General features: G+C 35.5%; 1 protein-coding gene across 2 annotated transcripts in view; it reads left to right on the top strand.

The window, feature by feature from the left end:
* Window positions 1-14107, top strand: part of LOC111045160 (histone-lysine N-methyltransferase, H3 lysine-79 specific) — a 43616-nt gene that overhangs the window by 13398 nt on the left and 16111 nt on the right. The window contains exons 2-5 of one of the 2 annotated variants that reach the window (XM_039441813.1): window positions 1743-2080; window positions 4525-4698; window positions 6756-6898; window positions 12458-12948. In XM_039441813.1, coding sequence (XP_039297747.1) covers window positions 1963-2080; window positions 4525-4698; window positions 6756-6898; window positions 12458-12948 — 926 coding nt within the window. In that variant the 5' untranslated portion in view covers window positions 1743-1962. Of the gene's footprint in view, window positions 1-1742; window positions 2081-4524; window positions 4699-6725; window positions 6899-12457; window positions 12949-14107 lie in introns of both variants that reach the window. The other variant, XM_022330484.2, reaches the window with a different exon arrangement.

The following is a 14107-nucleotide window of genomic DNA, read 5'->3' as shown; positions in this document are numbered from 1 at the left end:
GAAGCTATTTATGTCATCGAGTCAGTCTGGAATGCAAGGACAGTGAAGCTATTTATGTCATCGAGTCAGTCTGGAATGCAAGGACAGTGAAGCTATTTATGTCATCGAGTCAGTCTGGAATGCAAGGACAGTGAAGCTATTTATGTCATCGAGTCAGTCTGGAATGCAAGGACAGTGAAGCTATTTATGTCATCGAGTCAGTCTGGATGCAAGGACAGTGAAGCTATTTATGTCATCGAGTCAGTCTGGAATGCAAGGACAGTGAAGCTATTTATGTCATCGAGTCAGTCTGGAATGCAAGGACAGTGAAGCTATTTATGTTATCGAGTCAGTCTGGAATGAGTCAAATTGATATCATTCCTCCTCCTTGTGTTGTGGCTGTGTACATGTCCTATTTGCTGAAAAGTATGTTGGCCTCTTCTCAACAGTAACAGCGAACTAAACGGATACTGATTATGGACTTTCATAACTTTTAGAACCTTCTTTTGTAGGAGCAGGATCTTTCTGCAGCTGCCTGCAGCCAAAACACAATGCCACAATTGGTATGGATGTGGAAGAGGCCATGGTATGATGTAACCAGGTACTCCAAAGAAACATGACCTCTCAGCTTGCGCATAAAATATGTAACTCTTGACAGTCGATTGCATATCATGTCAAGATGCTGCTCCCATGTCAATGTGGCATCCATCATGAATTCAAGTAGCTTCACATTGCAATCCCCGAAGTTTGGGGGATTCCGCCTCAGAGTCGATTTAGTGTCTTCCTCTCGTTCAATGCAAGTTTGTTCACCCGGAACCAATCACTGGCAACCTCCAACAGTTGGGCAGACCTGTGTATTACCACATCAACATCCTCATCCCTGGGTACTGGGGTTTTGTCATCCTCAAATAGCAAAGCACTTCCATCCAGCTCAAGGTCTTTCATGAAGATGAGGAAGAGGAGAGGTCCCAGGATAGAATCCTGAGGCACGCCACAGCACACATCACGAGTGCCCGACTCAGCACCACCAATGGACACCACCTGTCTACGATGAGCCAGATAATCCTTCAGAAACTAGTGCCACCACTAGAACTACATATTGCAATCTTGTTGGTATATTGAAGTAACAACTTGCTTATCCTAATCTCTATTGTATCTATATATTGTGTGTCTATTGTTTGGGTAGGTGATCAATGTGATGCTCTTTTATTTTATAGAATTTGATGAATGAAATTGATCGTGTCAGACGACTTTCTTATTGCAGTAGGCCTATCTCAATTTAAGAGTAATTTCAGTTCCAATGCTACAGAGTATCAGAATAATTTCAATGTTAACTATTATTTTCAGCAGTTGGCATCATAGAAAAATTAAGAGACCAGGTTTATGTCAAGCAAGTCAGATAATTGAAGAAAAATCTCAATAATTTCAGCGGATATGACTCGGGTGTTACACCCTTCAGTCTGCTAACTACCTGGTCATGGGTTTGAATGCCGCTGGGAGGCATGTCAGATTGATAATCTCATCATAATTGAAGTCACAGCCCATAGATAGAATCACTACCTTTCTATAAAATATAAAATTTATTTTTGTAATTCCTAGAATAATTAATGCAACTCCCCCCTAAACGCATCAAGTGGATATATCGTGCATATTTTTTACTAGGCTGTTTATTTTTTTCCATGTCCTTTTTCGAATATCTTTAATATTGAAATGTATAAAACAAGAAGCGATTGTTTTTATGTTGTGTTTATCTAAATTTGCAGGTTGAGGATTCTGCAGCACTGCGAAAGAAAATTTTGCCATGCAAATTGTACATGAAAAAGCGCAAGATGTCCGTTAGCTTATCAGTATTTGCTTCAATTCGTGATGGAATGATTTCCAATTTGCCAGACTCATCATTTGATGACCTTCAAATCATCCATAGCTGACCAAATTGTGTATTGTTCATTGCGTGCAACCAGCTTCGCTTTTTGGCTGTGAAACATGAATACTAGCACAGTTACTCAGACAGCACCATCCACCCCTCTTCGAACAATTAATAGGGGAAGCAATTTCAAAAGGCATGGAAATGGCTCAGGACGTTCATCTGTTTCAATGTCTGGTGAGTTATTAAAGATTCATTTCTTTCTCATCCAATTTGAAGCTTCATAAGAATGAGACGAATTTAAATCTATATACATAACTTTGGAGGTGAATATAGAAATAGATATCTTTAAATTGCAGACCAGGGGAGTTCAAGGCTCGATGAATTTTGTCCCAATTGACTTTATTATTATAAGAGATGCAAAGATTGTATTACATATAACAGAGAGGTTGTATGTAATCTATTTCAATTCATCATTGGTAGAGAAATAAGATTGGATTAGATTATTCTGTTAATGGAGATTGCATAAACCGCTCACTCATTTAATAAATATAATTTTGATAAGTTAATAATGAAAGCTCTTTATAGGCAAAAAGGGAAGATGATTCAGCCTATTTATTCAATTTATTCCATATACCCTATCACAACATCAAGTAAATGATTAGGAAAGAATCAACGGGATAAACCCAAAACTGTTTCTTTCTATTTTTTTAAGAAAATAGTAGTCCAAATGAGGCTATGTAAACATTTCTCATAATAATCACAGAAATTTACAGTCCAAATACTGAAGATGTTGTATCTGGGTTAGTAAGAAAGGTAAATTGGAAAACTTGATAAATTTGGAGCCAGAAAAATCACAAACACATCCACTATTAGCACAGCTGTTCACATTTTGCATTGATTGATGTTCCATGACAATTCTCTAGAACCATAGTTCACTGAGAGCATGGGATTCCGTCTCACAAGATGCCAAACTATTAAGCGATAGCTCATAAACTTCAATAATCCACAACCATGATTAAACCATTAGAATATTGTGAAATTCACTTCCATCTGTCAGCATTGGTTGAATGGGAGCCATTGATAATGGCCTATTTATGGAATTCTGACAGTTTGTTGTGAATCTCACTGATTAAAAATTTTTCGAGAAATATCTCATTAAGGGCCGTTTGCACAGTGTAAGTTTAAGCTAAAGCTTAAACCAAATCTGGATTTTTTTGTTTAAACTAAATTTCCGTTTGCACAGTATCAGTTTAAACTCTGGGAAAGTTTGAACCTCCAAAGTAGGAGGTTTAAACCAAATAATTTGGATTAACTTGACATCTGTGAAGATTTGATGGGAAAACAGCTGATAGTAAATTATTTCTTCGACGGTTGTTTTTATTACTTTTCTTGCCCTATTACCATAGGTAAGGAAAGTATTGCTTTCCAAAAAATTTAAGGTACCCTAATTTCATGTTTTCTTTGCGTTTCAAGGGTCCCCTGAGTCCAAAAACATGATTTTTGGGTGTTGGTCTGTGTGTGTCTGTGAACACGATAACTCCATTCCTAATTAACCGAATGACTTGAAATTTTAAACTTAAGGTCCTTATACCATGAGGATCCGACATTAAGAAATTCAATAAAATTCAATTCAAGATGGCGGAAAAAATGGCAGATAAGTACTTAAAAATCGTGTTTTCACGGTTTTCTCGAAAACGGCTCTAACGATTTTCTTCAAATTCATACCATGGATAGCTATTTATAAGCCCTATCAACTGGCATGAGTCTCATTTCTGGGAAAATTTCAGCTCAGATAAATTTCAGGAGTTCTAGGTTTCAGTGAATCATTATTTGAATGTAAAAATAATTATAATTGAGAAATTGATAGAAGTTTTTAATGTGATTGATAAAGATAACTGCGAAGAAATTTTTAAACTGAGAAAAATTTGGCAAAAAACAAATAATTTAAATTTCTGAGATGATAGAGAATTTTTTTAACGTTTTGCTTGAGTACAGCAACTGCCAATTTATTATTTGATTGAATAAACCACTTGATAGAAATTAAGACAATTTTTAACAGTGGTCTTTGATTAGAAAACATGTTTTAGTAACACATAACTGAGGTATTTTGCTTTCAAGAGATTTCTAATAAACGAGGAAGACTTTAGTAGATTCAAGCGTAACAAAATAACTTTTAATCTTACATTCTAAAATATATTTTTTGGTGCCAACTAAATATAGGTTTGTATCTAATAGTAATATAGCATTTCATCATTTTTTGAAGAATTTCTTCATCACTTTTCACTTCTATTACCGTACAGCTTACAGCTCTGTGGATTTTGGACAAGAACAAGAAAATACTAAAATAGTAGCAACATAACATCAAGTTACTGATGGTTTGTAAACAAATAACAAATTTCCTGTAAAAATCAGCCTTCCTGATATTATTAACGATAACATTCTATTACCAACTTAACGCTAAACTAGTTTAACTTAAACTGGATTAGTAAATGCACTGAGAAAATCGATTCAAGTTTAAACTTTCAGATTAACTTGAACTTTATTAACTTGATCGAGTTAGCAATCTATACTGTGCAAACGGTCCTAAAAATATTAATTTCTTGCATTGAATAATTATAATCTTAATAATTCTGTGTGTTTCCAATATGTAATCCTAGGTTCTTCTTTCATTATTCCAGGAAAACGTAAAAGTGCTGTCGAATTACTTCAGGAAACGAAGTCTCTTTATGTGAAATCGAACACAGTGCTCGATAAGAAGCAGCAGCTAAGTGCCTTGACTTGCAGTAGTGAAAGGAAGTCACCAAGGCATCATAGCCATCACTGCCATTATCATAGTGACAAGACTCGGAGAGGTAATTATTCCAATCTGGATCGTTTAATTATTAATGAATGAATGAATGTTTATGGTTTCAGTTTAAATATCATGCTAAAATGTAGGTTTCAGTTTAAATCACTGTAAACGATAATGAGTCAACATAAGTAAGCAAATCATGCTCTCTTATAACTTGTTATATTGTTCTATGAACTTTGATTTTTGAACAACTTCTCAAAACAAGAAAGATGCCATCAATGAAAATGTTCTATGATACTTGTCTCCAAAATGGCGGCTGATTGATGTTTTAGTTTTCACTTGTAACTTCAATAAGCCGCCATTTTTGATACAAGTATCATAGAACTTTTTATTGATGCCATCTTTCTTGTTTTAAAAAGGCCTTTAAAATGATGTACCACACAATGGGTGTTCAAATTTGAAATATTCGAGTTACAGTCACCCTTTTATGAGGGGTTGAAATTCAGTTGTACGTCAAAAGGAAGGGTATTCGACCAATAACTTATGCTGAAAGTTACAGTATTATATCTTCAACTTATCGAAGGGTTCCCATACATAATACTCACTCTTATAATACAAACTATAAATTAAATACAGTTATAAATTACGATTGTTTGGTAGGTTCATCAGTGAAAGTCGTCAAGTTGAATTTCGTATCAGGTAGTTTCTCTCAAATAATTATATTTATTTATTTACAACATTGTGCACAAATAATACTAAACTTGAAAAATACAAAATAGGCTCATGCCCGAAATTATATTTTCCAATTTACACTATGCAGTCCAAATCAAACTGTAGTTTATGTCACTTGCACTTTTCAAAAGAACAATTCTATATGCGTCGATCCAAATAGGAGTCCTTATTTATGTTACGCAATCTTGACGGAATAGTTATTTCGCTAACCTTATAAAAAATCTGGTGTGGCGCACTCACACAACTTTCCTTTCTCATTGAACTGTAAGCCCCATTCTTAAAGGAGAATAATTTAGGGGAATAACATAATGACGATTGGCAGCAACATATTTGAAACTGCGATCAGACTACTGTATATGTGTATATATAATTGTTTTCAGAGTACTTTTACCTTTGTGTAAATTGTGAAATTCTATGATTTTTTTAAAAGTCGTCAAAACAGCTGTTCTACAGATGAAAAATCTCGACTATGTGTTCTTTTCATGAACTGCTCTACCTACCTACCTACCTCATGCACGAGAAGGAGGTTACAAAGTTCATTTCTCAAGGATGGGGTGGACCTCCCATTAGTTTCCCAGAAACTCATACCACTTATTAGAGCTGATGAATAACTATACAGGGTATGAATTTGAAAGAAATCGGTCAAGTCATTTTTGAGAAAATCGTGAAAAACATGGTTTTTTTATTAATTATCCGCCATTTTTCTCAAGAATATTACGGAGCTTCTGCAATTTTCCCAGAAATGAGACTCATGTCAGTTGATAGGGCTTATAAATAGCTATCCATTGTATAAATTTGAAGAAAATCGTTGAAGCCGTTTTCGAGAAAACCGTGAAAAACATGTTTTTTTTAGTACTTATCCGCCATTTTTTCGCCATCTTGAATTGAATTTTATTGAATTTCTTATTATCCGATTCTTATGATATAAGGACCTTAAGTTTAAAATTTCAAGTCAATCGGTTAATTAGGAATGGAGTTATCGTGTTCACAGACATACACACACATATACACACACAGACCAATACCCAAAAATCATGTATTTGGATTCAGGGGACCTTGAAACGTATAGAAAACTTGAAATTAGGGTACCTTAATTTTTTTTGGAAAGCAATACTTTCCTTACCTATGGTAATAGGGCAAGGAAAGTAAAAATGTGCAGATTTATTTTGCTCGTAGTAAGGACCAGGACCACTATTGTTAACAAGCTATGTTCTGCAGTTATGCAATGTTCTGCAATTTTTTAGCAGTTACTATGCTTGTGGTAGGCCCTAAGTTAGTAGATGTGTTAATGTGTTCAATGTAAGGCTTGATTGGGGGTATCTATGTAATCACCCAACTTTTTTCCTAATTTTGAAGATGGTGTGTTTTTTGCAACGACTCTGCCAGCCCATCAACCGAAGTCACCTCGCCTTGTGATGTCTTCCGCATCCTTGGTTTTGCCCAACCAGCCTGTCAAATCGACTTCTGATCAACTGCAAGCCAAATTACGACGGTTATTGAATGCTGATTCAAAGGAGAACCTTGTCGATGTGAGTACATTAAAGTGCTCAAGTCATTTTTTTTCAGAGAATTTAATTCAAAGTACTATATGAATTGAAATTATTAATTCAATTTAGTTCAGTTAGAAGTCCTAATATCTTACACAATCTCAACGGAATACTTATTTCGCTAACCTTATAAAAAATAAGCTATTGTAAAAAGTGAATAAAGTAAATCATGAAGATTAACTAGTTACTTATAGCTCAATTTAGCATGGCCAATAACGACAGGACAATTGTGTTGAACATTGTGAACATTGTGTTCGTCATACATGTGCACGACCCGGTCGTGGTCAACGTCAGCAGTTAACGCGCAAACCGAAACTCGCAAAGACGCACAAACTTTAGTAAGAAAACCTTAGAAGAGATTGATCGTCTTGGACTGAATTCAATCTTTGAAGCCCTCCAATGCTACCACTAAAATACATTTTGATAGACCTAATCATGATTGGCATGGTGAGCAAAGCATAGCTTAAGTTCCGTTAACTTTATATTTCATCTAACTGTCGCTGGTCGCACATCACACCACAATATTTTATTAATATATTGAATTGTATCTTTAATCTTATTTTCTCATGTGTGATGTATATAATTATTAAAAATAAATTATTATAATAGTGTTACTTGAATTCTATAATTATTATAGAAATGACTAATGCCCTTTTTAAACTCTTGGGGCCGGTTTCCGAGCTCGGGATTAAAATGAATGTTTATTTTCCACTAAACAAATATTAAAAAAAAAGGAAGATGAAATATTTTGTTTACTGGTAAATAATAATTTATTTTGACAATTGAAAAGAAGATGGAATATTTGTTTACTGGAAAATAATAATTTATTTTGACACTTGAAAAATGACACGAGTGCTGAAACACTAAGGGCCGGTTTCCGAGCTCGGGATTTAGCCAAGTCCTAGACTTTAAACAGCTGGAGTCAGAAAATTGGCTTTCCAAAACAAGGCGTAGTCGCAGCTTTAACAACAGTAGTCGTAGTTTTTATTTTCTCATTTCTATAATATTGGAAACGTTTTCCCTTGACGAAATTAGACATTCCTAAATAATTCAAAATAGCTGATACTTTACACTATTTTCTCTTTATTTTATTTTGTGTTCAATTTTCTAGTTTTTCGAAATTTAATTCAAACGTGACAATGACTGCGACTACGCCCCGTTTTGGAAAACCATTTTTCTGACTCCAGCTGTTTAAAGTCTAGGACTTAGCTAAATCCCGAGCTCGGAAACCGGCCCTTAGTGTTTCAGCACTCGTGTCATTTTTCAAGTGTCAAAATAAATTATTATTTTCCAGTAAACAAATATTCCATCTTCTTTTCAATTGTCAAAATAAATTATTATTTACCAGTAAACAAATATTTCATCTTCCTTTTTTTTTAATATTTGTTTAGTGGAAAATAAACATTCATTTTGAAACTTGAAAGTGGCATGAGTATTGAAACTGATAGTGTTTATGTAAAAAAAGTTTAAAGAGAGTACTAGTTATTTCTATAATAATTGAACATATATGATTAATTCAAAATTTTGTTATACAGTCATAGTTTTCAATATAAATGTAATAATTTATTCATGTGATAATATTGTAAATTGTATAATAAATATATTTCATTGGACAATTGAATTGAATTGAATTTATTTCAGCAAAATTTACACAATTTACAATAATATTACAACAGAGCAAATACACAACTTGAGGAAAGGAGTATGAGAGAGTGTACATGGTTTGGGGTACTTAGTTATCACAGAGTTTCTATCTATCAAGTTATTTAATTTTGGGTCAGCAAACCCTTGCTTTATTTTGTTTTTTTTTTTCTTATCCATTCCTTCTATGTTTATTTTGGATTTCATTTTTGGTTGTTATGTCTAGATTTAGTTTAGTTTTGTTTACTCAATTATCGGTGATGAGTGCGGAATGGGTTTATCCGTTCATCTTATTCCATATCTTAACTGTTTTTATTCTATTTTAATTTGTACTTTCAATTTTAATAGTACTATTACCATCTATTACCATCTATTTGTTTTTCTTCTATTTATTAAAAATTGTTACTTTCATGGAGAGAGTGAATGAGCAGCATAAATATTTATCAATATACTATCAAAATGTTAGAGGTTTGAGGACAAAGACACACTCATTTCTGACTTCACTCTTGGCTTCTGATTATGATGTTATTGTTATCACTGAGACGTGGTTGTGTAATGGAATCATGGACAGTGAGTTGTTCACCGACTCCTACATTATTTATCGGAGAGATAGGCCACAAGGTATGGGCGGTGGGGTCCTGATTGCTGTTAATCGTAGGGTTCGCTCTAATCTATGTCCCTGTTTAACTCTTGATCCGTACGAGAGTCTTGGTGTCAATATCAACTTTGAGGGTGTTAGCCATACAGTAATCGCTGTTTACATTCCTTGCTCTTCTAGCTTTCAGTACTTCGATACCTATTTGAGTCACCTGGAATCTTGTTATGCAGCTATTGGTGATAAGTTGATCTTTTTGGGGGATTTTAACTTACCTGAAATTACCAATGATAGGTATTGTTTGGAGCTGGGCTCTCCTTCTGCCAGAAGATTGGCCTCTTTCGTTAACTTTTATGAGCTGGCTCTCTGTAATACAGTTCTCAATTGTAATAATCGTATCTTGGACTTGGTCTTTTCCAGCATTGAAATTAATGTCGAGCGTTGTGATTATTTCCTGGTTCCAGAGGATGCTCACCATCCATCGCTTGTCATTACAGTTCAGATGTTGTCCACATTTCCTAATTCCCGTTCGAATTGTATTGAACTGTATGACTTCAGGAGCGCGGACTATCTCATGCTTTATACTCAGTTGAGAGATTGTCATTGGGAACTTATTTATAATTCTTCTGGTGTGGATGAAGCTGTTGATATATTTTACAACTTCATCTATGAGTGCTTTGATAATTGTGTGCCAAAGAGGAGGGTCAGGCCGGGAGGCACTAAATATCCACCATGGTTTAATGCTGAAATAATAGGATTAATGAAAAGGAAGGATAGGTGTGCTAAAAAGAAGAGTTTCTCTTTATACCACTTGGAACAATTTAAAAGCTTGAGAACTCGGGTCAAGCAGTTGATTGCTCGGCAATATAGTAACTATATATCCAGGGTGGAGTCGGGTATCAAAAGTGATGTCAAGAGCTTTTGGGGTTTTGTCAACTCGAGGAGAACTAATGGCTCTACTCATGAAGGTATGTATTTGGGTGACCAGGTTTTTGGTTTGCATGATTTGCCGGATGGCTTCGCTCAATATTTTTCTTCAGTTTTTTCTGATGACACACACTTGGCTGATGTCGACGATGGCAACATCAATCCTGGAATTAATATCCCTTCCCTTTCAATTGGTTCTATTGACCTGAGTACAATATTGGCAGCAATAGGTAATCTGAGACCTAGCTCTGGCTGTGGCCCTGACAATGTTCCTGCATTTATTGTAAAGGGTTGTGCTGAAATACTGGGCCCTCCCATGAAGTTCATCTTTGATCTGTCCTTGAGGTCTTCAGTGTTCCCCACCAGATGGAAAATTGGTAAGGTTATTCCCATATTTAAGTCTGGAAGAAGGAATGACATATCCAACTTCCGCCCAATAACTCAATTGTCACCTTTTGCTAAGGTATTTGAGAGAGTGCTTTATGATTGTGTGATTTGTCATATTGGTCCCTTTTTATCTAATAGTCAGCATGGTTTCCTGAGGGGTCGCTCAACCACAACTAACTTGCTTGAGTTCACAGCTGATGTTTCAGAGGCGCTTGATGTTGGGGGTAGAGTGGATGTAGTATACACTGACTTTTCCAAGGCTTTTGATAGAATCAGTCATAAGCGGCTTGTTTGCAAATTATCTAGTTTTGGTTTGGTGCCTCAGCTTGTTAGTTTCTTTTCTGACTACCTGAGTGATCGTCTTAATTATGTTTATGTCTTGAATTTGAAATCTAGCACTTATGTCAGTTCCTCTGGTGTGCCTCAGGGTAGTAATTTGGGTCCTTTGTTGTTCTTAATGTTTATTAATGACCTACCTGGCTGCCTGTTGCAATCCAATTGTTTGATGTTTGCTGATGACTTGAAGATCTACAGGAGAATTGATTGCCATAATGACTCTGTTCTGCTGCAAAGTGACCTGGATTTTGTCTCGGGGTGGTGCACTGATAACGGCCTCGATCTCAATGTTGGCAAATGTAAATTTATGGTCTTCACTCGTAAGCTGAATTATCCTATTTTCAATTATAGAATTAACGGCTTTCAACTCTCTAGAGTCGATAGTTTCAAGGATCTGGGTGTATTGTTTGATTCTTCTCTGAGTTTTGCTCCCCATGTCCATTCTTTGGTTGGTAGGGCTAATAGGATGCTGGGTTTCATCATGAGATCTACGGCTGGGTTTAGAGATGTTGAAGGCTTGATGGCTCTCTTTCCTAGCCTTGTTCGGAGCTTGCTTGAATATTGCGCGGTGGTTTGGGATCCCCATCAGGTGGGTCTGATACATGAGATTGAAATTGTTCAGAATAAATTTTTGAGATTGTTATTTTGTAGAAAACAGAATCGTCCTTGTCCTTTGGGGTTTCCAACTGGTGTGTTGCGCAGCATGTTTGGCTTTGAGACTTTGGCATCCAGACGGAAGGTACTTTCTTGTTTATTCCTCTATGGTCTTGTGAACGGTTCCGTGAGCAGTCCTAATCTGTTGGCAAGGCTGAATTTTAAGGTTCCTGTCTTCAATAATCGTAATCGGCAAGAGTTCTCAATCTGTAGATGTAACACGGTTGGTCATTATTACTCACCAATGAATCGTATTCCTCGTATATTCCTCTGCTGTGATGGTCAGGTGGATCTCTTCTGCTTGTCTAAATGGAGCTTCAAGAGGAAAATGTCTCCATTCTTCAATTGAAGAGTAATATAGACCTGTTGTTCTTAATTTACTCTGGTTCACAATGGCCTTTTTTTTGTTCTCTCCATGGTCACCCTTTTTCCACTAACTAACTTTTAATATTTTTTCCACTTCCCTTTTGATCCCTTTTTGTCTAGTTATTTTATCACTTCTCTTAGAACCATATGTAATACATAGGTTATATGTTGTTATTTTATGTGGTTATGATTGATCTTATTGAATATCAAAATTCAAATTTTATCATTTACCTTTAACATTGTTCTTTTCTTTCTCAGAGTAGCTATTATACTATTTTTCTTTTCTGTTTTTCACATGTACCATTTTAATCATTCTCTTTTATTACTTTTCTAGTATTTATATATATCTATTTTTTGTAATAATTTTTGATAATGTATTTCCTGTATTCATGAGTGCGTTTTGGGCTGTTATGCCTGTTGCACTCCTAGATTTTTGTAAGAATAAATAAATAAATAAATAATGAATTGATAATTATTATTTATTTATTTATATGTAATACAAATAATACTATTAATACCTTATCCTTTTCCCTATCATATATATCTATATTATATTTATGATAATAATATTCCTAGTTTAATCCAGTTCAACAAGTGGATTCACTCTATTTATAAGAGCCCACATTGATTTTCAGGTTGAAGACGCGCCTTTACTAACCAACCTGCCTTCGTCAATACCGACACCCACTTCGCCGCAGTCTTCTATCGATAGGATGTCATCTGTAATACTGCCGCCGCCGAAAAACTTCTCGGAAAGCCGTCGCTCTTCGCTGGCCTCGTCACAGTCGCAAACGAGTCTCGTCCGCACCACTAAGGCCGGCACGCTTGTCTCGCGAGACAGACAGGTCGACAAACAGAGCAAACGGCGCAGACGCAGTCGCTCCGGCGGTGATTCCAGACGCTCGGTCAGTGGTCGCTTCTGCGCGGAACAAATACCGCCAAGTCGCACCAGCAAAGATCAGCCGGAGAATGTGCAACGTCGCAGTTGGTTCCACAAATCGCTGCCGGATCTCAGCCTTGTGGCGCTTCCTTGCAAATCGCGCGAATGCAGCTCATCCTCAGCTACTTCCAGTATTTCGTCCAGTGAGGAAAATCCGTCGTGCAATTATGCTTTGTACAGTGCAAGGTTAGTTTGTAATATTCCCTAATTTTATTCTGTTCTGAAATTATCATAAAACTCGTCTGTTATAAAAGAAAAATTATAACATTTTGGTTTTAAAACACTATCATAATGTATAACTTTGTTGTAGTTTAGAACTGTATGTCCTTGTAAATATTTGTAAAACACTCACTTTTTTATGATGAAATGAGGGATTGATTTCACTCCTGAGGATAAACTTCATCAGCCTCTGAAGTTCATAGCTTGGACTTTGAAATTCAATATATAACTTTGTTGTAGTTTAGACAATGTGTATCCTTGTAAATATTTAAAAAACGCTTACATTTTTATAATGAAATGAGAAACTGATTTCACACTTGGGAAGGAGCTTCATCAGTCTCGGAAGTTCATAAGGCTGATGAAGTTTCCATCCAAATTACAACAGAGTTATTATATAGTGTTTCGTCATGGAAAACAACATCAATTCAATAACACTTTTAGGGCCGGTTTCCGAGCTCAGCATCTATAAGTTCTGCACTTGAAGAGTCCACGAATAGAATAAGCTCTCGGGTCTAAATTGACTTTCTGAGTCATGATTTTATCTTCTAAACTCCGGAGTCTATGAAGATCTCGACTTATTTGAGTCCAGGACTTTAACTAGGGATGTCAATCCCGAATCCCGGGATCCCGGTCCATTTTTGATACTTAACTATCCCGGGATTTTTCAGTGTCAATCCCTGGATTTTCGGGATTGTAAACCTGAAATTGTGAATCATATTTTTCCAAAAACAATTCAATATGGAATTTATTTACGGTGATGAATATGAGTTTTTATAACTAATTTATTGCTCTAAGGGCCGTTTGCACAGTATAGATTGCTAAACTCGATTAAGTTAATCTAAAAGTTTAAACTTGAATCGGTTTTCTCAGTGCATTTACTAATTCAGTTTAAGTTAAACCAGTTTAGCGTTAAGTTCGTAATAGAATGTCATCGTTTATAATATAAAAGTCATCGTTTATAATAGGAAGGCTGATTTTTACAGGAAATTTGTTATTTGTTTACAAAACATCAGTAAATTGAGGTTATGTAGCTACTATTTCCTCTTTCAAAATCCACAGAGCTGTAATCTGTACAGTAATAAAAGTGAAAAGCGATCAAGAAATTCTCCAAAAAATGATGAAATGC

The sequence above is a fragment of the Nilaparvata lugens genome, chromosome X, assembly GCF_014356525.2.
Source record: "Nilaparvata lugens isolate BPH chromosome X, ASM1435652v1, whole genome shotgun sequence".
Taxonomy (NCBI): Eukaryota; Metazoa; Arthropoda; class Insecta; order Hemiptera; family Delphacidae; genus Nilaparvata; species Nilaparvata lugens.
Note: the sequence above shows the minus strand (reverse complement) of the source record. Positions and strands in the feature narration are given on the sequence as shown.